The sequence below is a fragment of the Galeopterus variegatus genome, unplaced genomic scaffold (genome assembly GCF_000696425.1).
Source record: "Galeopterus variegatus unplaced genomic scaffold, G_variegatus-3.0.2 Scaffold33, whole genome shotgun sequence".
NCBI lineage: Eukaryota > Metazoa > Chordata > Mammalia > Dermoptera > Cynocephalidae > Galeopterus > Galeopterus variegatus.
Window position 1 is genome coordinate 718,543 of NW_007726144.1, and position 22,691 is coordinate 741,233.

General features: G+C 52.2%; 1 protein-coding gene across 1 annotated transcript; it reads left to right on the plus strand.

Annotated features, from left to right (window-relative positions):
- The first annotated feature begins 872 nt into the window (after positions 1 to 872).
- On the plus strand, positions 873 to 18,045 carry LOC103589054 (chromosome unknown open reading frame, human C1orf61). The gene is made up of 9 exons (XM_008570928.1): positions 873 to 937; positions 2,163 to 2,268; positions 2,405 to 2,558; positions 2,733 to 2,961; positions 3,266 to 3,366; positions 8,658 to 8,801; positions 8,918 to 8,993; positions 15,425 to 15,542; positions 17,198 to 18,045. The coding sequence occupies exons 1-8, from the start codon at positions 873 to 875 to the stop codon at positions 15,537 to 15,539; spliced, it is 990 nt and encodes a 329-aa protein (XP_008569150.1). The 3' UTR covers positions 15,540 to 15,542; positions 17,198 to 18,045.
- Positions 18,046 to 22,691: the final 4,646 nt, after the last annotated feature.

Genomic DNA, 22,691 nt, shown 5'->3' on the forward strand with positions numbered 1-22,691 from the left:
CATGCCAGTAGGTAGATCTGTCTATCTGTGAGAATATTTTGGGGAAGGTTCTGTTCTTCTGTACTTGTATTGGAAGGATGGGGACCCCAAAGCTCCTTCAGTGTTCCCTTCATTCTAAGCTGTGGGGGCACCTGGAAGGGGGCAGGAAGAAACAAAGTAGGGAGTGGACACTTTGCTCTTTCCTTCCCTCCTGTGCTCCTAGCTCTGGGATGGTGAGGAATAGACTCTGTGGAATATTCTAGAACACCTTTCCCTTGGGTAAGGGCCTTGAGACTCTGTGGAGGATGATAGAGGGGAAAAGCTGCCCAGCCTTGAGAATGCCCTGAGACCTGGGTTATTTGCATTAGCCCCATACCACTATTCTGGTAGGTTGGGCTGGCTGAGAGCATGGTGCTGATAACACCAAGGTCAAGGGTTTGGATCCCCATACCAGTCAGTCACCAAAAAAAAAAGAAAAAAAGAAAAGAAAAGAAAGAAAGAAAGAAAGAAAGAAAAGAAAAGCTTTATTCTGGTAGGGAAACCCAGAGCCCCCAGGTTTTATCCTATTTCGAACTGTCCCCTACCCCACAGTCATGCTGCCAGCATCCATGGCAGCGATTATTCATTCTCCAATCTTTGAGGGGAGCACTAAATTAAACCCATTGGCCACCAGCTTTGCATCTAACCAAGATGAATAGCATTCAGGTTTGGCTTTGTCCTGGCTGTGCAGACCGGGAGATAAAACAATATGGCAGGATCTGAGGGCCAAATCGGTGTTCCCCTGGAGTGCCTAGTGTTCAAGTTTCTCCAGTTAAAGGAGCTGGCCCGTATTCATCTGACCAACAGGCTCTGGGTATCTGAGTTTTTTAGCAAAGGGGCCGAAAGCAGGACGGATGGAAGTGTGGGGTGGCTCGGGACCGGGAATTCGAACTGCTCCCTGGCAGGCCCAGAGGCTCAGGTAGGGACCCGAAGCTAGCTCGGAGAGCTCCGCCAGGCAGCGAGAATCCGGATCCTGCCTGCCAGCCAGTGTGTACCCACCCCAAACTGGGACCCGGCATTGTTCACCTCTGATTCTCCTGGCGGAGAAGTCAAACCAGGAAGGTCTCGCTGGTCAGATGGGGAGCCAGGTCGGGACGGCCCGGGACAGAAACCTTGCTGGAGGTTGATCCTCCTCCCCAGGACCCCAGTTCTCCAGACAACCAGAGCTGGAACGCGGGTGGGAGGCCCAGGGCTTGAGGTTGGAGGCGCACGGTGTGGCGGAAGAGAGAAAAGGCGCTAGCGAGGGACTCCGTGGCTGGGTCAGATTCTGCTCGTCTTGTCCAGGCTGATGCCAGTTGGGATCCTCACCCACAGCCTCCTCTACCTGGAACTTTTGATGCTGAGAACAGGTTTTGAAAAAAATATTCCCGTTTCTGAAAGATGGAAAAGGAGGCTCAGCCTCGCCCAGACTCCGCATCTTCCAGCAGGAGTCCCAAACTTCCAGAATCTTTCCCTCACTGTTTTGGATTGAAAACCAACAAGAGAGGTTCCTGCCCATCCTAAAAGATAAGGATCACAGTCCAGGAAGGATCAGAACCCTAGAAGCACAAAGAATATTCTGATGGGAGGAGGCAGGTAGGGGTAGAGTCTCCAGTCATCTGGTTGTTTTTGAGGGGGTTTCATCCTATCTCTTTTCCATCTTTGCACCCTGGTCCTGGCGCAACATATCTAGGGTCAAAATGAAAAATGTAGGACCTACAAAAAGAGTGAGGTTGGAGATCAAAATCACAAATGGCAATGGATTGGAGATGGCAGGCGGGTCTTGAGGGTAGGGGAGGCGGCAAGAGACTGAGAATCAGCACACAGACATAGGAGTCCCCCTTCCCCCATTCTCCGGAGGGAGGGCGCCCCAATTGCGTGCGGTGCCAGCCAGGGGCGGGGGAGAGGCGGGGCCGACGGGGGAACGAGGCGGTGACGTCAGACTCTATAGAACCAATCAGAGGCTGGCCTGGGGAGGGAGCGTGAAAGGATGAATGAAAAGTCCGGAGCCGGAGCGCGCCGGGGCCAGAGTCGCAGCAGAGGCTGAGGAGGGAGCTGGGAAGGTGAGACCCGCTCCTCCCCGCTCGCCTTGGCTCGGCGGAGCCTAAGAGCTGGGCGGGCTTCTCCGCCCTGGCGCCCCCTGAGCTCTGGCATCCGGGACCCAGGTCCGTGGCGCTCCATGGACCGGAACCTGCCGGGAGGACCTCGCTGGAGAGCACAGATGGGCACCCTGGGCTGGATGTAAGTGGCCTGACCGGCGTGGGGCACGAGGTGGGCGAGCACCTCGGAAGCCTAGCGTGCCCGCGCGTCGGCCACGAGGGGCCGGCCGAGCCCCACACTCTCTTCGGGTATCGCCGGACCTCCTTGTCGATTCCTGTTACTGATCTCAACCCCTGCCAACCCCTAGGACACCTCTCGCCTCGGACCCCCGGCCATTTTCACAGCCCTGGGTGATTTCTGGTCCTCTTTGTACAAAGCCGTTTCTCTTGGGCTCTGCGGGACCTGGGACTCGGTTCATCTGAGCGGCCACCCCGCGCTTTCCTCCCTCACCCAACTCGTGGGTGCGCCGGGATCTCTTCCCGGGTGGGGTCTTTGCCCTTGCCTTCTCTCCTTGGGAGGCTTGCTTGGGCGTCTCTGGGTAGCCTCCCACCCCACCCCCACAGTCTTTCCTCTCTCTTTGGGTCGCCGGGATTTCCCTGTTTCCTATGGGGCGCCTCTGGGGGGTTTACCCCCAGGGTTTCGCTGCTCCCTCCGTCCTTTAGTTGGCAGCTTGGATAGAGCTCTTTCCCCCGCACGGGCTCCGATTCGCGTTCCACCGCCCTCGCGGGTTGGAGACGTGGCTGGGCCCCTCCGTGGCTCTCGCCTTCTGCCCCACGCGGAGGCTCGGACTCCGCTGAAGGCTAAGGCTCTGGCTACCGGATGTGCCCTCGGTCTTCCAGAGGAGGGCAGTGGAGACATTGTGAGGTTGGGGAGGAGTCCTTCAATCCCTGCCTTCTTCCCGGATGGCACGAAAAGCCCGCGAGTCCCTTCTCCCCGGGACGAGCGGAACTCCTACTTCTGGCTTGAATGGGGCAGCGGGAAATGGGGCGTAGGAATATTTTGGGGTCCGGGGTCGATCCCCGGACCTCGATGCCGCTGACCATCGCGTCCTTTCCACATCTTTTCCAGCCTCGGTCGTGTCTATATTTCTGTGTCTGAGTCTCTTGGTCTTGGACTCCATTTGTCTCTCCGCCCCCCACCTCCACCCGTGTATGCCCCCCCCCCCAAGTCCCTACCGGCGGGCGACCGGGAGGCTGCGGAGGTACCGGCGGCAGCGGCGGTGGCAGCCGGGAGACTGCGTGGAAGAGGCGGCGGCAGCCAGGAGGCGGGGTTGGTTGTTATCTTTGGTTATCTAGCTGTATGAGTGGTGTGGAGTCTTCATAAAGCTAGATAACCGAAAGTAAAAATAACCCCATACACTGCGCAGAAGGGCCCCGGGAAAGCTGGCCTCAGGAGCGGGTGGGGAGGCCTGGGCGAGGGGCTGGAGCCGCGAGGACTGACCAGCCCCTCGCCGTGGGAGGCTACAAGAGGATCCAGCGGCCCACCGGCCTCCAGATCAAACTGGTCAGGGCGATTCTCATCCCCTAACCCTATTCCGCGCAGGTAGGAGTCACCGTCCCATTTCACTTTAGCCAGGTGCACTATCCACCCCCCCCCCCCATCAAGTTGAGAGAAATCAAGGAAGCCCCTCTGATGGTCCCTGCTCCTGATGGGAACTTTTCCTTTTCCAGCAGTGTGGGTCACTGCTCCAAGGGAGAGATCTGCTGATATCTAGTTGCAGGATTATTCGGGACGGGACAGTGCCTGGGGCTCCTGGTCCAGGCCTCTCCCGTGGGTGGGAGCTGGTGGACAGTTTCCCATAGTCTATCCAAAGGTATTGCTGGGGTTGGGAGGGTTTGGAGGAGGCCCCCTGAGAGAACACTGGTCTTTGCTTCGGTGGGCTCTCTGCAGACATGTAGGGCTATCCAGCTTGGTTGAGAGCTGAGAATATCAAAGTGGAAATAGGGGGAACTAGAGCTGGAGGTACTGGGTGGGGGTTTGTTCAAAAATGAGGACAGGGTGCTGGAGAAACTTTTGTCCAGCTTGGGTTCTGGGCCAATAGAGTGCTGAGTCTCTGCTCCATTTCCATATTCTTTCCTCCTTTGGACCCAGGACCTGAGTCTGATATCTTAAAAGATTCTTATGCTGCTTTGTCATTACTGACCAAAGGGCTTGAGTTGGGGTCATTCCGACACCCTACCTTCCCGCTCCATCCTCACTCTTGGAAATCATCTCCAAGGAAAACAAATGGCCTCAAGGAGCTCTGAGGAGCTCCCACACAAAGGATTTTGTAGTTCAGTATCTGTGTTGCCCAGAGAAAGCAAAGAATTAGAGAGATTAATCAGGGCCTTTCCTAAAAGAATCCGTTTATCTGGCCTGACCTAAATATTTTAAGCAAAAGAGTGTTTAGATGCAGTTGAGATGAAGATGGTCTACAGTTGCTTTGTAGAGTAAAAGTAAATGTGGCCAGAGCTAGAAATAGCCCCATCTGCATTTATTACCACTTCCAATTCCATCCTCCATTGCCCAGCATTCCAGGACACAGAGCAGTAAGGAGTAATAAGGGGGTGGGAGAACTGGACAAAATGACCTTGCACTGACTCCACTTTCCTGTGTAAATTAAAAATTTCCTCCCAGGATCTGATTATATAGCTAGAAGATAATGATTCAATTATATATTGTATGGGAGAAATATCAGAGAATCCAAACAAGAAATTGGGCTTCAGGGAGCCTGGACTACATATGTCTCCTTTCTTTGGAGAAAAGAGAGATTAGTGGCCTCTTATTTTTTCAGCCGTTTGGAATTTGGGTTTTTTGCAGGAGGGGCAGGTTGAGACTGGATTAGGGAGAAAAGGAGCAGGTTTTAGGTAGGGACTAATAATTCTTGACACTACTTTCTGGGCAACAGAGCTCTGCCTACAAGTCTTTCTTTGATCTTCCATCACTGTGAGTTAGCTGTTATTTACCCCGTTTTACAGAAAAAGAACCACAGACCCAAATGAGATGCTCCTGTCACTCAGTGGTTTTAAACCCAATGCTTTTCCCACTACATGCCTGTGGGAAGAGCTGGAGAGAGAGTGAGGTAGGGAGAGTGAGATGGGGATGAGCTGAGAATGGAGGCGATGAGGCATCGGGGGAGACGGAAGGCCTCGCCTCGTGAGCGTGGGCTGGAGAGGGACGGGGAGAAGGAGAAGCACTGAAAGAGAGATAAGCTTCCTTTTTTTTTTTAACCTTTCATGTAGCTTGTTGGAAATGAGTATTTGAGATCTGCTGAGGCTCATCCACATGAGACTTAGGACCCTTATTATTAACCACAATTGCTTTATATTATTATTGTTGTCTCCCATCAGTACATTTGACCACAGGCTCTTAAAAGGAGAATAGACAACCTAAGGAAACTGGTGGGTTGTGGGTTTACACCTTACAAAACAAGCACCTCGGTGGGAAGGGGGAATAGAGGCCAGGAGGGATGTGGGGATGAGGGTTTATGTCTGCCTTATATGTGCATGTGGTATGTGCATGTGGGTGTGTGGGTGGGGTTGTCAGGAGAGGGATGGGTGACTGTGTTTAGGAGCTGTGTGTCTGCTTATGAGGGTGAGAAACCAAATGGTGTTTGACCTGGTGTGAGGTTGGATGTGGGTGAAGCTCAGTTGTGAGATTAGGCATGCTTGGCTATGTATAGATATCAACCTACTATGGGAACAGACACTCTGGGATTTGAGGGGGAGTTTACCAAATACAGACATCACAGTCACGCCGCTGAGTCCTCCACACCCCTTTTATACAAGATAGCACCTCCTCCAATTAAACCCGGTAGGAGAACTGGTGAGACTGCGGTGCAGAGAGGCTGGGGTGAAAGGGGCTGGTAAAGGACTCACCAGTTACCAGTTAGGAAATCTCATCCCTTGTATCATCACGCCTCTGCCTGTGTCCAAGAATTTTCAGTTCTATTCTTCAGATCTCACTACATCCACCTATTTTTACTTGAAACCAAATTATAAGCTGGCTTCTTTATCCATTTCTCCCCTCAACCCCTCATCTTAATACCCTCCTATTGAATTCTAAGTCCAGGAGTCTAAAGGCAATTTTCTCCAAAATATTTGACTCAAGTTTTGCATTATCACTCACACTCTCACCCTGGGACAAATTTTTTCCCAATTCCAGGCATCGAAAGGATCTTTACAGTAAGGAGAATCATCACAGTCAGCAAGCCCAGGAAGGGAAAGAAACAGAAAGCAAATGTGACTCAGCCAAGGTCCGTGTTTAGGTGCCATCATTTACCACCTGTGCAAGTCTCTGAGCCTTGATTCAGATATTTGTATAATGGGGTAAGAATTTCTATATCCTTAGGGTTGTCACATTCAGCAAATGAAGAATTCTATATAAGAGATCTTATAATATGTTATGATACCCATGGGTTAAGGGTAATTCATAAATTTCAGAAGGGTTAAAGGCTACAATTTGGGAAGACTGATGGCATATGACTGTTCCCAGAATGTGAAAAGGATCTCAAAACATTTAAACTTGAGGAATTTCCTCCTCATTTTCAGCTTTGGGAGTCAAGGAGGGACTCCTGGGGACGTGGGTAGGAAATGTCTGAAGCCTAGGGAGAGAAGGCAGACCCTCAGAAACCTGCTAAGGGGAAGAAGCTGGAGCCCATGTGACAGAATGGCCATTGTCCTCTTTCTCCTTAATGGATCCTCCCACTTACTGGTAAGAGTATCTATAATTAGTAAACTGACTTATGTAGAGAGACAAATAGCATGTGTAAATGATCATTCCAAGTTTATGCCATTAAAGTTCTGGATTCTAGAGTTACTAAAAACACAGATTATTAAATTAAAGGGCCAGTTAGGTAATGGGTATAATTAACAAACCAGATAGAGATCTGCCTAACAGCATGCAGACTTTTCTCCATCACTGAGTGATTTTAAGATGTGGTGTCTTCTCTCCCCTTGCCTCCCAAACCAACGTCCCCCTAGCCCCGAAGTGATTCATAAGGTTGGTGAACCTTGTGAATCAGAGAAGCACGGTCCCTTTGCATTCTACTATGTTTGGAAGTCCTTCTTGAAATCTGCACTTCCGAGGTTTGTGAGTCGGAATTTGGTATTTATTTCCTCACCTCCCTCTCACCCCAATGTTCTGGGGACAGACTGACCTTCCCATTTCCCTTCCCTTCCTTTGCTGTTGGGACCTCGGAGGTCTGGGGTGGGAGGAGGGTTATAGCACTGTCTCATCCAGAGGTGGGGTATACCAGCTTTCCTAGGAGATAAATGAGTTTAGGTTAATGCTTTAAGATCACTGGAGGGAAGGAGGAGACAAAAGTATAAGAACATTCTTAGGGCTGTAAGGAGAATGAGGAGCAGACTTATGGAAGGAAGAGTGGGTGGGTACATATTTAGATAGAAGAGAAGTGAGAGAAAAGGGGAACCCACTCCTTGCCACCCAGGCTCTCCCAGGGCTAGAGTGACACCCCCCTCCTCCTGCCCTAATCCCCCCATTAACACAGCTCTGAGTTTGTTATGACAGCGGCTGAAGGCAGCTGAATTGCTGTTTGCTGTGTCTGCTAATTGGACTGAAGGGTTAGAGTCTGGACACTGAAAGAGACCATTGTTGCTGTTTACCTTCCATGGCCACCTCCCTGGGGACCCTCTGGGTGAAGGGGAGCAGCATGCCCTCAGGGTCATTGCACCCATTCCCTGTCTGCAGTTTATCTCATTGCCTTGGGGTGGTTTGAGCTTCCACAGCACAGAAGAGATAAGTCCAACACCTGAGTCAGTCCCCAGGCCAGGCCCAGGGGCCTCCCAGGAGAGGGGAGTTACATGCTTGTTTTTCTCCTCCCTGCTCATTCCCTTCTTTAGAGGCCCTACTTTTGCATCTTCCTCCAGCTAATCAGGCTTAGCTCCAGCACCTTTTCTTATCTGCTTTCTTCTAGGCTAGTGATTCTCAACTTGGTTATGCACTAAAATCGCCTGGGAAATTTTTTTTAAATACCGATGTTTGCTTTTTTTAAAATCCTGTCCAGCCCCAGACCAATGAAATGAGAGTATCTGGGAATGATACCCAGGCATCAGTATCACTTAGTGTGCAGCTAGGATAAAGACACTTATATAAGCTCATCTCTCTGCCTGGGAAACACACACACACACACACACACACACACGGACACGCCTGTGCATGTGCACACATGCACACACAAACACATTCTGCTCTTTCACTACCTTCCCTCCCAAGCTCCTAATATCTATAATACTATCAGACAGGTTGTGTATCTTTCTCATCTTTATTACTAAATTCCTTGGAGGAGCCTTAGGATTTAAGATGGAATTTAGAGATCTGTACTCTGTCTCCCATCTCAACCTGAGCTCTTCCCCAAGGGCAGGAACCATGACTCCATCCCCCTGTGGATTTTCAAAGGGATCTAGAGGAGGACTAAGCTAATCTGGGGCACTTAAGTCATCAGGGATGAAGGGGTGGTAGGTTCAGAGATTGATTTACTCTCAGGCTCTTCCTCAAAGTCTAATTGGCAATTTGGAGGTCTTCAGAGAGGAGAAACTTTCTTCAGGAATAAATCTTTCTCCTTTCTTTCTGTTTCCAAATGTTTCTACTTTTTTCTCTTCCCTTTAGCTTCTCACCTGGGAAGGGTGGGTGCCCCACCACCCTCCCGCCCTCTTTCCTCCACGTGGAAGACAAAGATGTCCAGCACCATGGACAGCTCCGGGACGGTGAGTGAGATGGCCAGGCTGACCCCATTTTGGGAGGGCTAGGAGGGGTCCTCCTGTCTGTACCATCAGATATCAAAGACTAGATTTTTTAATCTGTGGGAGTTGTTTGCGGCCAGCTGTGGAGTCTCGGGGAGAGACAAAGGCTGAGAGAAGCCGGCATTCCGGTCTCCAGGAAATTGGGTTTGTCCTCAGGTGGGGGAGTCTGAATTAGAGGGGCTTCTTCAGAGTCAGAAGGATGAAGGTTAGATTTCAGGAAGAATTTAACATAAGATATGGAGTGTATAGATCAGGTAGAGCTAAAAGGAACCTTAGATATCATCAGCCCTATATCCCTCGTTTTACAGATCCCAAGGGAGTGGAAGAAGTGTAACCAAGGTCACCCAAACGGTTAGCGGAAATGCCGAGATCAGGCTCTTGAATTCCAGCCTGTCCCTTTCTGTCACGTCTGATGCCTCCTTTGGAAGTCTCCCTGCCTGGGATAGGTTGGAGCAGGCCTAATGCTGGTAGGGGAAGTTCACAGGTTGCCCCCATATAAAAAAGGACAGGATGCATGTCTGGGCATGTGAGGTGTCATGAAATCCAGGAAGAGGTGGAACTGACTGCTCTCTCTGTCTGAGGAGGTTTGGAGAGAAGGCCTCAGGGAGAAGCACAGGAAGGCATACCTAGCAGTAGCTGGCAAGCCCATGGGAGAAAAGGCAAGGGGGCAACCATCTGCCAGGGCACAGAGGCCAATGGATGGCCACAAGGAGTCTCCAGAAGCCAGCAGGAGTCATGCAAACTGGAATGGGGCCTGGGAAAGGCCCTTCTGTGTGCCCAGGACTGCTCCCCCAACACCGTGAGCCTAGAAACAAAGGGGCCATTCTCTCCAGGATTTGATGCCGCCATCTCCGGCTGGCAGTGCCAGGTGGCTGGGGCATCAGGGGGTGTCGATCCATTATTCCCCCCAACTCCTAGGTCCTCTGGGGCTTAATGTTGGGGAGGTGAGTGTTCCATGCTATGTTGCTATGGCAGCCACCCCAACCCCCACCTCCCAAAGCACAAAGAGAGACAGCTTTCACCCCCACCCTCAAGAAGAACCTGGATCTGGCTGGGAATCTTCCCTTGGGAATCCTCCTTTCTGATGCATAAGCCATGGCATATATAAGCATCACCCTCTTTTCAGCACCGAGAGTTGAAGGTTCTGCCATCAGCAGGCCATACAGGCAAGGAGGCTGGTGCATCCAGAGTCTCTGGGCAAGGTTATGCAAGTGAGCACCAGTCCCTTCTACTTCCCCTCTCTCCTGAAGCTCTCCTGACCCTCACCTATAGCCAAGACCATCCTAGGCCTTCTCAGCTGAAGCGATGGGACCTTGACCTTCTACTCTTTCCCAGTAAGGGAAAGACATGCAGCTCACTGCCCTCAGCAAACCTCTAGGCTATGGGAACTGAGAAGAGGAGAGGACCATTCCTGCCACCCTCCACCTGCCCCCTCTGCCATTACTCATTAAGCATTCTGCCCCCTCCTTCCGCTCGTTAAGCCTGATTTGCATACATTTGCATAATATAGTTCATTTGCATTCCAGGAGGCTCATGGTAGAAGCCAGGAAAAAAGGGGAGGGAGGGGTTGGAGAAGAGAGAAAAGGGGAGAGATTTTGTTTTCATCAAAGCATGGGGGGAGGGGCCAGGGAGGTGGCAGGAAGAGGACAGAAATAAAAACCCACACTACTTTCTTTCTTCCCTTCTGCCCTCCCTCACTGGGCTGGACTCAAATGCCAAAGAGAGATGCCAACGGGCCAGCTTTTCTGTCCTTTTTTGTCTTGCTTCCTCCGGCCTTGGCTCCCCAGCCTGGCCCCCCACCTTGTTGGGCTCAAGCTTCAGAAAGAAAGAGGCAGGGGTAGGAGGCAAGGCTGTGGGAACGGAAGCAGAGGGAGGGAGGGGGGCCGCCATCTTAGGTAGCTGGCGCATATAAAATGGCCGCCTCTGACAGGTGTAGGCTGAGAGCCATCCCTGGTGGTGGACATGGGGGACAGTGTGACTGTGAAAAGGACTTTCTGGCTGACTGGGAATATTGTTAAATCTTCCTACTGGTGGAATTAGGAAGAGAAGATAGAGAAAGAAGGAGGGAGAGATCAGGAATGGCTGTTCCCAGGAGAGAGGTGAGGTTCAGCACAGAAGCAGGATGGTAGAGAGGCCTCAGCACTGTCTTTAGTTCCCAGAGGACTTGGAGGTCTGTGGGTAACGTAAAAAGTACCGGGAGAATCAGAACCAGGAGTATCAATGGGAGGAGGGAAAGGTAAGGTGTGGGCAGGCAGGATCCTCTGCCAGTTTCAGGGTCACTGGGGCCTGTGGGTGGCTGCTTATACTTGAGGTGACACCCTATCTTTGCTCCTCAGCCCAGCAGTCTGGCTTCCACCTTCATAACTGGTGAAACTGCACCCTCCCAAAGGCCACTCACAGCCTCCTTAACTGGGCCCACTGACCCTTACTCAGGCCTCGTCTTCCTTGACCTCCATGGAAAACTTCATGCTGATATCCCCAGTCTTCGCCTTTGGCCTTTGATTGTTCTGCTCTATCCATGATTATTTATTCTTAGTTCCATTCACTGTGTCCTCTGGATCCACCAGTTCCCCACCAGAAGCATTCCCAGGGATCTGCCATCAGCACTCTTTTTCCTTCCTTTTCCCTCTTATGTACTCCTATCACTTCAACCTTCATCTGAATTATGAACTCTCACTCATTTCTTTAATCTTGATCTCTCCTAAACTCCATATTTGCACCCTAACTACTACCTGGGGTCTTGCCATCTCCCAGATCAGAGACTGGCATGGCTCCTCTGCTTGGCCAAACCTGGACCACACGTCCAGGCCCTAGCTGCAAGGAGGGCTGGGAAAGTACCTGTGTTTTTAGCTTCCACAGTGGCATATAAGTACAACCTCCCACCAAAACTCTGGCAGTGGGCCATTCCCCAGGAGGTTCAGACGCTCACTCAGCGTGGTGCTTCAAGTCTTGCCCGTGTTCCTGCTCCCTTCCCTCTATAGTGGCATCATTAAACTCCTAGGCCTTCAGGTTCAACTCCTGAGCATTATCCTGGACTTGCCCCCCACGTACAAATCCATCGCATCACCACCCACCACTTCCTCCTTCGTAGCACCTTTCCCTCCGTGCCTGCCTTTCTCTTACTCCTGCCTCCATGTCAGCTCATTCATTTGGCAGGCATTTATTGAGTTCCTACTGTGTGCCAGTGCTGTGCTGAGGGGGAATGAAATATGAATCTGCTTTGAGGAGCTAGCAGTCTAGTGGGAGAGGAAGGCACACCAATAATTACAAAAGGGCGTGAAGAGTGTTGTCCTGAGACCTGCACAGGGTCTTGTGGGAGCGTGGAGAAGGGAAACATGGAGGGGGAGCTGAGGAAGGCTTCTCGGAAGGCGCCAAAAGATAAGCGATAGAAGAAAAGCAGGACTTAGTCTGAGGGGGGTGAGGAGGTGGGTGCTGCAGAGTAGACAGCATGCGTGAAGGCAAGCAGGTAAGAAAGAGTAGGGCGTTAAGGGACTATTGTATCCTTCAAAGGAGTTTCTGTGGGAGGAGAAGGGAAATGGAGGCAGAAGTTGCACTGTAAAGAGCATTATGTGTTACACCAGGGAGGTGGATTTAGTAATGGGGTCCTGGGGAAGTTAGCTGACAGCCTCAGAGAGGCTGGCTGTGGGGTATGGCTGGAGAGCAACACATAACCACTCCCAGGAGGCACAGGGACTCCCGCATCTGGCTGCCCACTGAGCACAGCACTCAACCCAGCAATTAACTGGTTCTCAGCTAGTGCGTTTTGGCGGCCGGCCGGCCGGTACTGGGATCTGAACTTGTGACCTTGGTGTTATAATCAGCTAGTTCTGAGCAAATGAAGGAACATATGGAAAGCCTGGAAGCTACCCGAGGAAGAGATGTGTCTCTCCCGTCCCAGAATACATACACGCACACAGGGTGCAGCAGGTTTGTGGGAGCTCCCTGGGGAGAGCTGAGGTTGGTGGTCCCAGCTGCGGACAGGGACACTGGCTCTGACTTTGTGGGGTAACCAGCTAGTCTCTGAATGCTCTTATTTAAAAAAAAAAAAAAAAGTTTCAGTATGTAAAGGGCCACAAGGCCAAGGGGGCTGGAGCGAAGAAGCACACAGAAGGGGTTCAGTCCTGGAAACTTCCTAATGGAGGGAGTGAGGGAAGGCATGAGGGGTATCGAGGGCCCAGGCTCTGAGGGGATTCTTCCCAGAGAGAAGGGTGAAGGGCTGGAGAGACAGTGAGGAGGTGATGAGGCGGCTGCTGGCCACCGGGTGGAATGTAAGTAGGGGGTGCCGACTACCGCCCAACCCCCAGGCCAGCCTTTACACAAAGACCTCTCTGTGAGTAGCCATAGACTTGACCCTGTCAGGTGAGGGGGCTTAGCTCCCAGGGGCCCATCGGGGGTGGGGTAAAATGGGATTGTAGGAGGGGAGGGCCAAAGGGTGGCCTCAGGCTTTAACCAGGTCCGGCAGGAAGTAGAGAAAAGCTGAGGCCTGGCCAGGTTCTCACAGTGGGGCCACGGTAGAGCCAGTAGAGCCATTCCCAGGGCAGGATCCTCTCTGGCATCCAGTCAGGCCCTCCAGGTCCCCAGTGCTGAGGCCCTGCCCCTGCCGCCTCCCCATTTCTTCCCAGATGTAACTCCTGATCCCTTCAGGCCTCTCCAGCATCCCTTCCCCAAATCATACATGCTCTCCCATGACGCTTTTGGCACTGACCCACCTGAGCCATCTCTCATCTTCCCAGCACAGGGACTGTCAGAATCCCTCTCCGGCTGCTGCACAGAGCTCCCCTCCAGGGAGGGCTGCACTGGGAGGGTAGAAAGACAAGATTGACCAGAGCCAAAAAGGTGTCCTGAGGCCACCTCAGTCTTCATACCCACTCTTATCTTCCCCAGGGGAGGTTTCTCTCCTGGCCTGGCCTCAGTGTCACTTATTGCTAATCAGCAGTGTGGAGAGACTTCCTCCACCTCCAATCCCTTTTGGGCACAATGGCCCTTCTAATATATGTTTGAATTCAGGGCACTTGAAGGACAGAATGACAGCAGACACAATCTCAGCTTGAGGTTGCTCACAGACTTGGTAGGTAGAGGCACTGTGTCCAATAGGAAGAACAAAAGAAGGAGGGTTTGGTTTTGACTCCAGAATTGGACAGGCTGGTCAGGATACAAATTCTGGCTTCCTCCACTTACCAGCAGGGTGACCGTAGGCAAGTCACTTAAGGTCTTTGAACCCTAACTTCCTTCCATGGTTATCCTCAAAATCAAATGGGGATTAAAATCAAGGTATTTCAGGGTAGAAACAAAAGATCAAATGGGGAGGTGTGAATGAGAGTGTTTCATCAGGCTGTGTGCAGACGTCCAGGGTTAAATACTAAATGCAGGGCTGGCTAGTCAGCTCTCTTAGAGTGGTGATGGTAGCACCAAGCTCAAGGGTTAACATTCCCATACCAGCTGCCAAAAAAAAAAAAAAAAAAAAACCACCCTAAAACCAAATATTAAGTGCTGAGGGACACAGTTATAGGGACCATTAGAAGGAGGTGGGGCAGTCAGAGAAGGTTTCTGGGTTTGCTTGGAGGACAGAAGAGAGGCTCTGGGCACCATCTATGGTGAAAGCCTGTCTGAAAAGTGTGACCAGGTTCTGTGGCTGGAGCCCTTGTGGTCTTGAGCAGGTGAGACTGGTTTGAGAGGAACCCATTTTTAACAATTAGGTGGTAAACTCCATTACCACAGCTTCTTTCATCCTCAGGAAGAACTGCCCACTAGCCATGAGCAAATACTGTCCAGCAATATCGGGAGGAAGGGAGCAGTAGGGTGGAGCTCTGTCTCCCCACATTGTCCATAACCCACCCTGCTCCCTCAGCCCCGTGTCCTCCAGTGGGAGCACAAGCCAGTCACTGTGGTACACAGCGGTACCCCCAAGCCCTGCCACTTTGGACCCTCCCGAGCCACTGATTTTATGGCTCCTCAGCATTGGCAGGAGTGTGCTAAATTCAGACCTAGTTAGATCCCTTGGCCCATGGGTCAGCGAGACTTTGAGCAGGAGGGCCTTCTGTCTCTATGCAGTCATTCCTTGTTGTACAAGCAAGAGTCGGGAGGAGGAATGGTTTTGCCATTATGCCCCACAGATAGCAATGGGGCCTTTAGGCTGAGGCTGGCATATGGAGGGAGAGCACTGGGCACAGGGTATGGGCTTCACCTGGCTTGGGCTGCCTTCTGCTGGGTTCGTCCATCTGGCACCAGCTGGCTTCCCAGCACCGCCCCCACAGCCAACCAGACTCCTCCTGCTGTTGCCATGACAATTGGCTGCCATCTTGTACTCAGGGCACTACCTCATATCTGGATTTTCCCATGGGGTTCCTGGAGGATAGGAGATAGGTCTCCAGGGATTTATCCCTTCCTCCTGATACCCATCCAGTGAAAATTTATACTAAACGATTTTTTAAAATAGCCCAAATGGAGGTTTACTATGTGTCAGGCTCCATGCTCAACACTCCCTGTGTGTTATTTAATATGGCTAAGAAAGAATTAATGGGATAGAATTCAAGAGGTTCCCACCCAGTTTCCTGCTTCTCTGACAGACTTTTCCTCTCTCCACACAGTAAATTCTATGATCTTGCTTATTACTGTCTTGGGAAGTCCTTCCCGATGTATAATCGAGATCTGTATTGCTGCAGCACCAGTTCTCTGACCCTTAGCTTGACATGGCTGAGTTGAGAGGTAAGGAAGCAACTGCCATCTAGCTTTAGTTGCTTTAGGAAAATTCCTGGACTCCAGTTATTAGGATAGGAAACTAAGACTTGGCCAGCTTGGTGAGAAGGCCGCGTGCCCTTTATAGACTTGGGAGCCCCCAAAACCTTTTGTTTAGAGAAGAGGAGTCAATGCCACAAAATGCTTTGAAATTCCTCCTCCTTGCCCCCATAAGCACCCCAAAAAAGAGGCAGGATCCAGAGACCACTGGAAAGGAATAGTCTCCGAGGTGCTCTGGGGGGCTCCTTGGAAGCCAGCCCTACCCCTCCTGCCAATGGGGAGGTTCCAGCAGGGTCCCTGAGAGATTGTGGGATGGTGAAACTTCCCTCCTTCTGGAGCCCAGCCAGAAGGCAGAGAATGGTCATCTTGACCTAGAGGGGCATTTGTAAGGGACTCTGAGCAGGGGCCAGCTTTGCTGAGGGAATCCTGAGTGAAGAGCAGCTGGAGAGAGAAAGGAGGCCATTCTCCACTGAGGAAGGGTGTGCTGGAAGGGAGGGGCTGGGGATAATTTATGATATCATTGTTTCCCAGCCACCACCCTCTTCCCAGCCCCCTGCTACTGTACCGTTGCTAGGAGATCCTCTGTCTGGGGCTGGGAGGGTGTAACAGGCTGGAGACTGTTCCATCTGGACTCCTCCCCCCCACCACCAGGGGAAGGCCCTGCACTGATCTGCATCTACGACCCCTTCCTGGGCCCTGACAGACACCAGTCTCTTCTGTTGTCCCCTAGATCTAGCCAGCCTGGGAGTAGTAGGGTTCCCAGGCAAGCTGAGGATCTGGAGCAAGGAATGGGAAAGAGAGCATGCAGGGAGAGAGGCGGACAGACTTAGAGGGGGCACTGAAGCACGGCTAGCCCACCTGGGAGCCAGCCCAAGTCTGAAAGAGGGCCAGAGGGAGTCAGGAATACAGGCTTCGAGGATCCCAGGTTTCAGGGAGACTGTCCTTACCTTTGGGGGGCTCCCAGTATGACAGGCAAGGCAGATCTCTCATCCATGCCCCTCCATACTGTCAAGGTCAAGGTTAGGAACCTGGCAAAGGCAAAGGCAGTGGAGAAGGAGGAGGAGCTGGGGCAGGAAGGAGGGAGGTAAGTCTGGAAAGGTTGAGGAGAATCTAGGTAGAAGGAAGGTGACACTGATCTGAGTGGAGGTGGGCAACCAGTGACGTGGCTGAGACCTCCTCCTCTTTCTGAGATTCTCTTCTCAGATTTTAAGGCTCTTGGAGAAGTTGGGTGAGGTCAACTTTGGGAGCTCCCGACTCTGGATGGGGCAGGAAAGGAATGCCGTTCCCACAGCTGTGTTTCTGATGCCTGGTTTCTGCGCAGCCCCTACTGATTTGATTTGTCTTTCCTAGGCACAGCTTCCCCCCAGCCCAGGAAGGAAGGCGCTGACCTTGATTCAGCACCCATTTGGTTGTGCAAGCCCTTTCTCAGCCATTATCTCAGTTAATCCTCCCAACAAGTCCTGAAAACTGGGTGACACTGTCTCCTCTTTACAAAGGAGGAATCAAACTTCAGGAAGGATATGTCACTTCCCAGAATCACAGGACTAGTAAGTTGGGTTGGGCTTCATATGGAGCTTCATGGACCCTCCTCCTGCTCCCTCCCTCCCTGTGCTGACTTCCAGCAGAACATGTTCCAAACACAATTGGAGGGACTGAAACAAGATAGGACACACTGGCAGGCAGATTCGTGGCATGTTCTCAGTCTGAGGTGAAGTCAGGGGTGAAGTCTGAGGAATGCTAAAACAGTTCTTGCAGGTTGAACACAGGACTGCGGAAGAGGCCACAGGAACAGTGAAGTCACCAAAATCCTCCCAGGTTGGTCCATAGCCCAAGGGAAGCATGCTCCCTGCCTTCCTGAAGCAAGTTTCCTGGGCTCTCTGCCTAATCTCTCACATGTTTGGGATATGACTTTCTGCCCTGGGCATTCCCCGCAGCCCTCATTGCCCTGGGTAGATGCCTAGACCCAAGAAGTCTAGAAGAGATGTCTAGACTCAAGCCACTGTCATGTGGCCCCTTTGTTATGGAGCCCTCCCCAGCTCCTCACCTTTCCTGATGGCTGCTGGAAGTTTGTCCTTTGCCTCCTCCTAAGGTCTCCATTCAAAGAGTACTTATTTTCACTGTCAACAGTTTTTCTTTTCAGACCAAAAAGAAGAATCTTCTTCACCCATCTGGCCTGGGTTCTCTCTGTGAAGCCTTCCTGGATTGTCTGAAAGATAAGGCTAAGCTCTAGCAAGTTGAAATTGACTGGCTCCTTCAAGAAGCCTTTGAACAGACTGCAAGTGGGGAGGACCCAGCCTCCAGCCTGGGCAGCCGCTGGAGCCATCTGGGATAAGACTTTGCTTGACCCATCTCTCCCACATCCACAGGCTGTCCATCCCAGTTTATCCTGTGTCATCTGAGATGGGATTCTCTTGTCCTCTGAGATGGAAGCCCCATCTCATGTCCAATAAAGACTCTTGAATATTGAATAAGAGTAATAGTGGTAGTGGATATACCTGGGCAGGGTTGGAAGGGGAGGGACTAAATGAGAGGGGGGTGATACTGGACCCCCTGTAACAGAGACCAATGCTACAGAAGCTAACATTGCAACAGAAGTGGGGAGGCCTCACTAAAACCAGAACTCCCACCTAGCGGGTGGGGGGAGTGGTGAGTAAACGTCTTAGCTCCTTTCACCTCTCTCAGCCACTCTGAGGCTCCTGAGGACTCCATGATCTGGCCAGTCCCAACTCAGAGCAATGGCCTGATGCTCCCATCCAAGAAAGCACTGAGGTATCATCCCGAGGACCAAAAGAGTGGGAAAGGGTGGTGTTGCTCCTCCAGAGTACCTGTGTAGGAGGTCACTGGGTGGCCCTCTGTCTCCTCCACAAAAGGATCCTTCCTCAAATGTCCTCCTGGGTTTGAACAGACCACAGAGAGGGTACACCCCTGTCTCACAGGGCCACTCACTCTTGCTTCCTCTCTGTCCACCCTCAGTGGAAATACAAAGGAATAAATATGACCAGCAAGAGGGATTCCAGTTAGACAGCAGGTAGGACTTCCCAGCAATGACAAGACCTGAAAGGGAACCTGAGGAAGCAGGGAAATCACAATGAAAAACTGGGACTGTGCTCTTGACTCCTTTTCCCCATAAAACATCTGTTTCCAACATACTTCCCCCCAAAGCTAGTTTCCTTCTCACTCTAGAGAACCCTTGATAGAGAATGTTAGCAGAGCTCAGACTGCCATCCATTAAGCTCTCTGTCACCCTGCAGAAAGTCCTTCCTCCCATCTAACCACAATCTGTCCATGGAACTATAATTTGAATCCTGGAATTTTTCTTTTTCTTTTTCTTTTCTTTTTTAAAAGATGACCGGTAAGGGGGATTTTAACATTTGACTTGGTGTTGTCAGCACCACGCTCAGCCAGTGAGCTAACCAGCCATCCCTATATAGGATCCGAACCCGTGGCCTCGGTGTTATCAGCACCACACTCTCTCGAGTGAGCCACGGGCCGGCCCCCTGAATCCTGGAATTTTTCTAAATAAAAAAGCTTAAGATGGGTCGACCCTTGGCTCACTCGGGAGAGTGCGGTGCTGATAACACCAAGGCCACGGGTTCGGATCCCTATATAGAGATGGCCGTTTAGCTCATTTGGGTGAGCATGGTGCTGACAACACAAAGTCAAGGGTTGAGATCCCTTTACTGGTCATCTTTAAAAAAAAAAAAAAAATCTTAAGATAATATACATGGGCACAAAAGGAAAAGTATGTCTCCTTCCCGCCCGTCTCCAGCCACTTACCTCCTCTCCCAAGAGGCAACCACTGGAAACTGTGTCCTCTCCAAGATATTCCACATGCATCCAAGTGCATATGTATATACCTCCCCCGTTTCTGTTTAAACTCTGACCATAGCATTTTTAGTTCCTCTAGACCAGGACTCCTAGACTGAGGTCAGAATGGACCTCAGGAAATCCTTGTGTCTACTGAATTGCATGCAGGATGCTGGCTAGATACTTGGGCACTATTTCCAGGAAGAAGGTTCACTCTGAGCCACCGGGTCTAGACCAGTTCTTCATTTTACAGAGGAAACTGAGACCAGAGAGGGGAAAGGTTATATCCAGGTTCCTCAACATGGTGGATGGAGGCCCATCAGAAGAAGAATCCCAGGCTTTCCCTGGCCTACATGGCCCAGGAGCCGCAGGGTCCCCCAAAAGGACCAGGATGCTGCTGGAAGCAGGTGGCCATTTGCATAATAGTTGGGTACATTTAAGGGGCTGAGCCAGACTCACCAGGCCAGGGGAGTGCTTCTGAGGTTCCCAGCCCTCATTTTACAGGCTCTCCCACCGTCCAGCCTTGTCAGGACTCACTGTGGCCCTGGGGATGGGGTGTCCCCAGGGAGGCAGGGTGAATAGAGGCATTATCTGGCTTGGAGTTAGTCAGCAAAGAGGAAGCTGCCAGGGTCTGCCCCCCTGCCCCGCTTTTGTTTGGACCCCAGAGCCTGAGCATCAATCTTCATGGGCTCCCTTCCCTTCTGGGTGTTGGGGGAGCCTGAGCAGGTTAAGGCAGCTAGGCATTGGGGCCAACTCTCTGCCACCACTAGTGGCCTCCTGTTTGGAAGGGAGGTTCCTGGGTGAAGGAGCTGGGACAGGAAGGAGGAGGTGGGACGAAAGACTCCGGAAAGGAAAGAGGGGCAGAGGTGACAGGAGAAGAGTGAAGAGGGTGGGCTGCCTTTTGAAAACAGAAAGACCCAGACCCAGACAGGGGCAGAAGGGGCAGGGTGGGACCCCTCCCTCAATAGAGATGCCAGGACTGGGGTGGGAGGGCCCAAGCGGGACACTTTGGAATGTGCTCTCAGAGTCCCACTGAGCATATGCAGATAAGGCCTGTCTGTATGCAGATGAGCCTGTCTGTATGCAGATGAGGAGAGAGGGCATTCTCTTCTCAGGGTTACCATAGAGCCAACGCCCTCCCCCTTCCCTCAGGGCTCCAGCTGCAGGGCAGCCTGGGAAGAGGCCAGACCTGGGGAGGGGCAACCTGAAATAGAAGGTTAGACTTCAGGAATGACTTACCAAAGAAAAATGGCCAGTCTGGGAAAGGAACTGGAGATGAAATGGGCAATATAAAGGGGCTGCTGGGATGGCCAGTCAAAAAAGATGGGGTGGACAGCCAAAGAACACCTGTCACAGGAAAACACAGACAAACCGACAGAAAGCTTTGAGAGGAAGGCTGGGGAAGAGAGAAGGAAAGGAACCTTGCCAGGTCCCACACAGAGTATCTTCCACTCATAAGCTCACTGGATCCTGGTGATAACCCTGTGAGGCCTTTACACACAGGACCTAGAGAAGCTGAGAGACTCGACCAGGTCACACAGTTTGGAAGTGGCAGGGCCATGGCCTGACTCTATGGCAGGCAGCCACAGTTTAGAACCTTCCTACTCCTTCCTGGCAAGAAGGGACTGGGACAGCCCTTCCTGACCTGAGGAGAGGAGAAGGGCATTAGGGATTGAAGGACTGTGCCTGTGGGAGGGGCCTAATATACCCTGAGGGGAGGTCTAGCTGGGTCTCAAGCCCAGGTAGGTCCTGCAGAGGGTTGAGAACTGTCAATGGACTGTGGGGTTAGGCTATTGAGGGCAGCTGCATGGGCAGAAACCAAGAGGGGGACATCAGGGATGGGAAGGATGGCAGGGATAATCCAGTAAGGGAAACTGAGACTGAGAGAGGTTGGGAATGTTGCCCCCTCACTCAGCAGCTAAGTCCAAGCTGGGCCTGAACCCAGGCCCCAGGGCCCCCAGCCCAAGGCCCCTTTCTAGGAGCACAGAGGCTAGGGGTGGGGGGAGGTCTTTGAGAAAAGCCTCTCCTCTTCCTCTGGTGGCCCCCGGCCCCCCACAACTAACAGTGCAGCCAAGGCCTTTGTGGAGAGTCCGTGGGGAAGAGAGGCCCCTTGTTGGGCCATTCATCGTGCCGGAGACTCGGCTGATGCCAGCCCCCAGCACCGGCACCGGCTGGGCTCTCCTTCCTGGGGGTGCCAGCCAGCCCCCTCCTGCTGCCACAATCCACTCTCCAGCTCTGTCGTTTCCTGGAGCCTCTGGGCTTTGGCCATGGTCCCGGCTGAAGGATGGCGGGGAGCCCCAGCCCTCATGCCCCCCACACCTCGCCTTTCACACGCTGGCACCAGAGCCGTGGGAACACTGGATGGCAGCTGGGCACTGGTGCCCGGCTCTGCCCACCCCCAGCCCAATCGACCTCAGAGAGGAGAGAGGAACAGACTGCCCCCCAAAAAAGCCCCTCCAGGATAGGGCCCTAGGAATCCTTAGCACTAATTATGAATCTGGGGACAAACAAGGCATTTGCAAGTCAATTAGTGACAGAACTTTCCCAGGAAAGAGCTTCATCCAGGCTCAGCTTCAGACAGGGCCGCATGCTGGGTCATCTTGTCCCTCCCCCTACCTCTGCCCTGCTCACAGCTCCAGTGATAGAGGCCAGCCCAATGCTCTGCCAGCCCTCTGAGGCTGAGAGTGCCAGAGCCCTGAGTGGGCATGAAGGGCAGGAGGGCAAGGCTGGGCTCTGCTGAGATCAGCTAGAGGACAACACAGGGCTGCCACCAGCAGACATGCCTTGCTCTGGCCTCAATTCCACCTGCAACAGGACCTGGGGGCTCCTGGAAGGAGATTCCAGGGAGGCAGCTGGCCCAGACAGGGTGGCCTGGGTGGGCTGACCCAGGAAAATAGAAATCATTGTGAAAGGGCCAGGGGGAGATGCTTCCAGAGAACACAGAGAAACCAGGACAAGGGGGAAGGATAGCAGTCCTCAGCCATCCCAGCAATTGTACCCAGGCCAGGAGGCACAGAACCCAAGGGATTTCAGCTCCACCTATGGAGGAACTTCCAGGTGGACCAGTTGGCCACCTGGGGCCATTCCCCAGAGAAAAGGAGACAGAGCACAGGATCTTGCTCCTCCCAAGCTAAGAGGTCGTTAGCTAGGAAAGGTGCTCTCTGCCGAGAGGACCCCTTAATTGGGGGAAGAGAGGGAGGGAAAGGGGCCATGCAGGGCAAAAGCCCTAGAGACAGCCCTGCCATCTGAGGGAGATTAAGGAATTATAATTAAAACATGTTTGAGGGGCTCCAAGCAGGTGGATTGGGGCTG

Excerpts from the sequence above, each read along its gene's own strand:
- LOC103589054 (XM_008570928.1), top strand. The coding sequence starts at position 873 with ATGGAAGTGTGGGGTGGCTCGGGACCGGGAATTCGAACTGCTCCCTGG. Across the intron at positions 2,962-3,265 it reads GGCAGTGGAGACATTGTGAG|TCCCTACCGGCGGGCGACCG; the intron begins GTTGGGGAGGAG and ends CCCCCCCCCAAG. Across the intron at positions 8,994-15,424 it reads GAAATTGGGTTTGTCCTCAG|TAAATTCTATGATCTTGCTT; the intron begins GTGGGGGAGTCT and ends CTCTCCACACAG.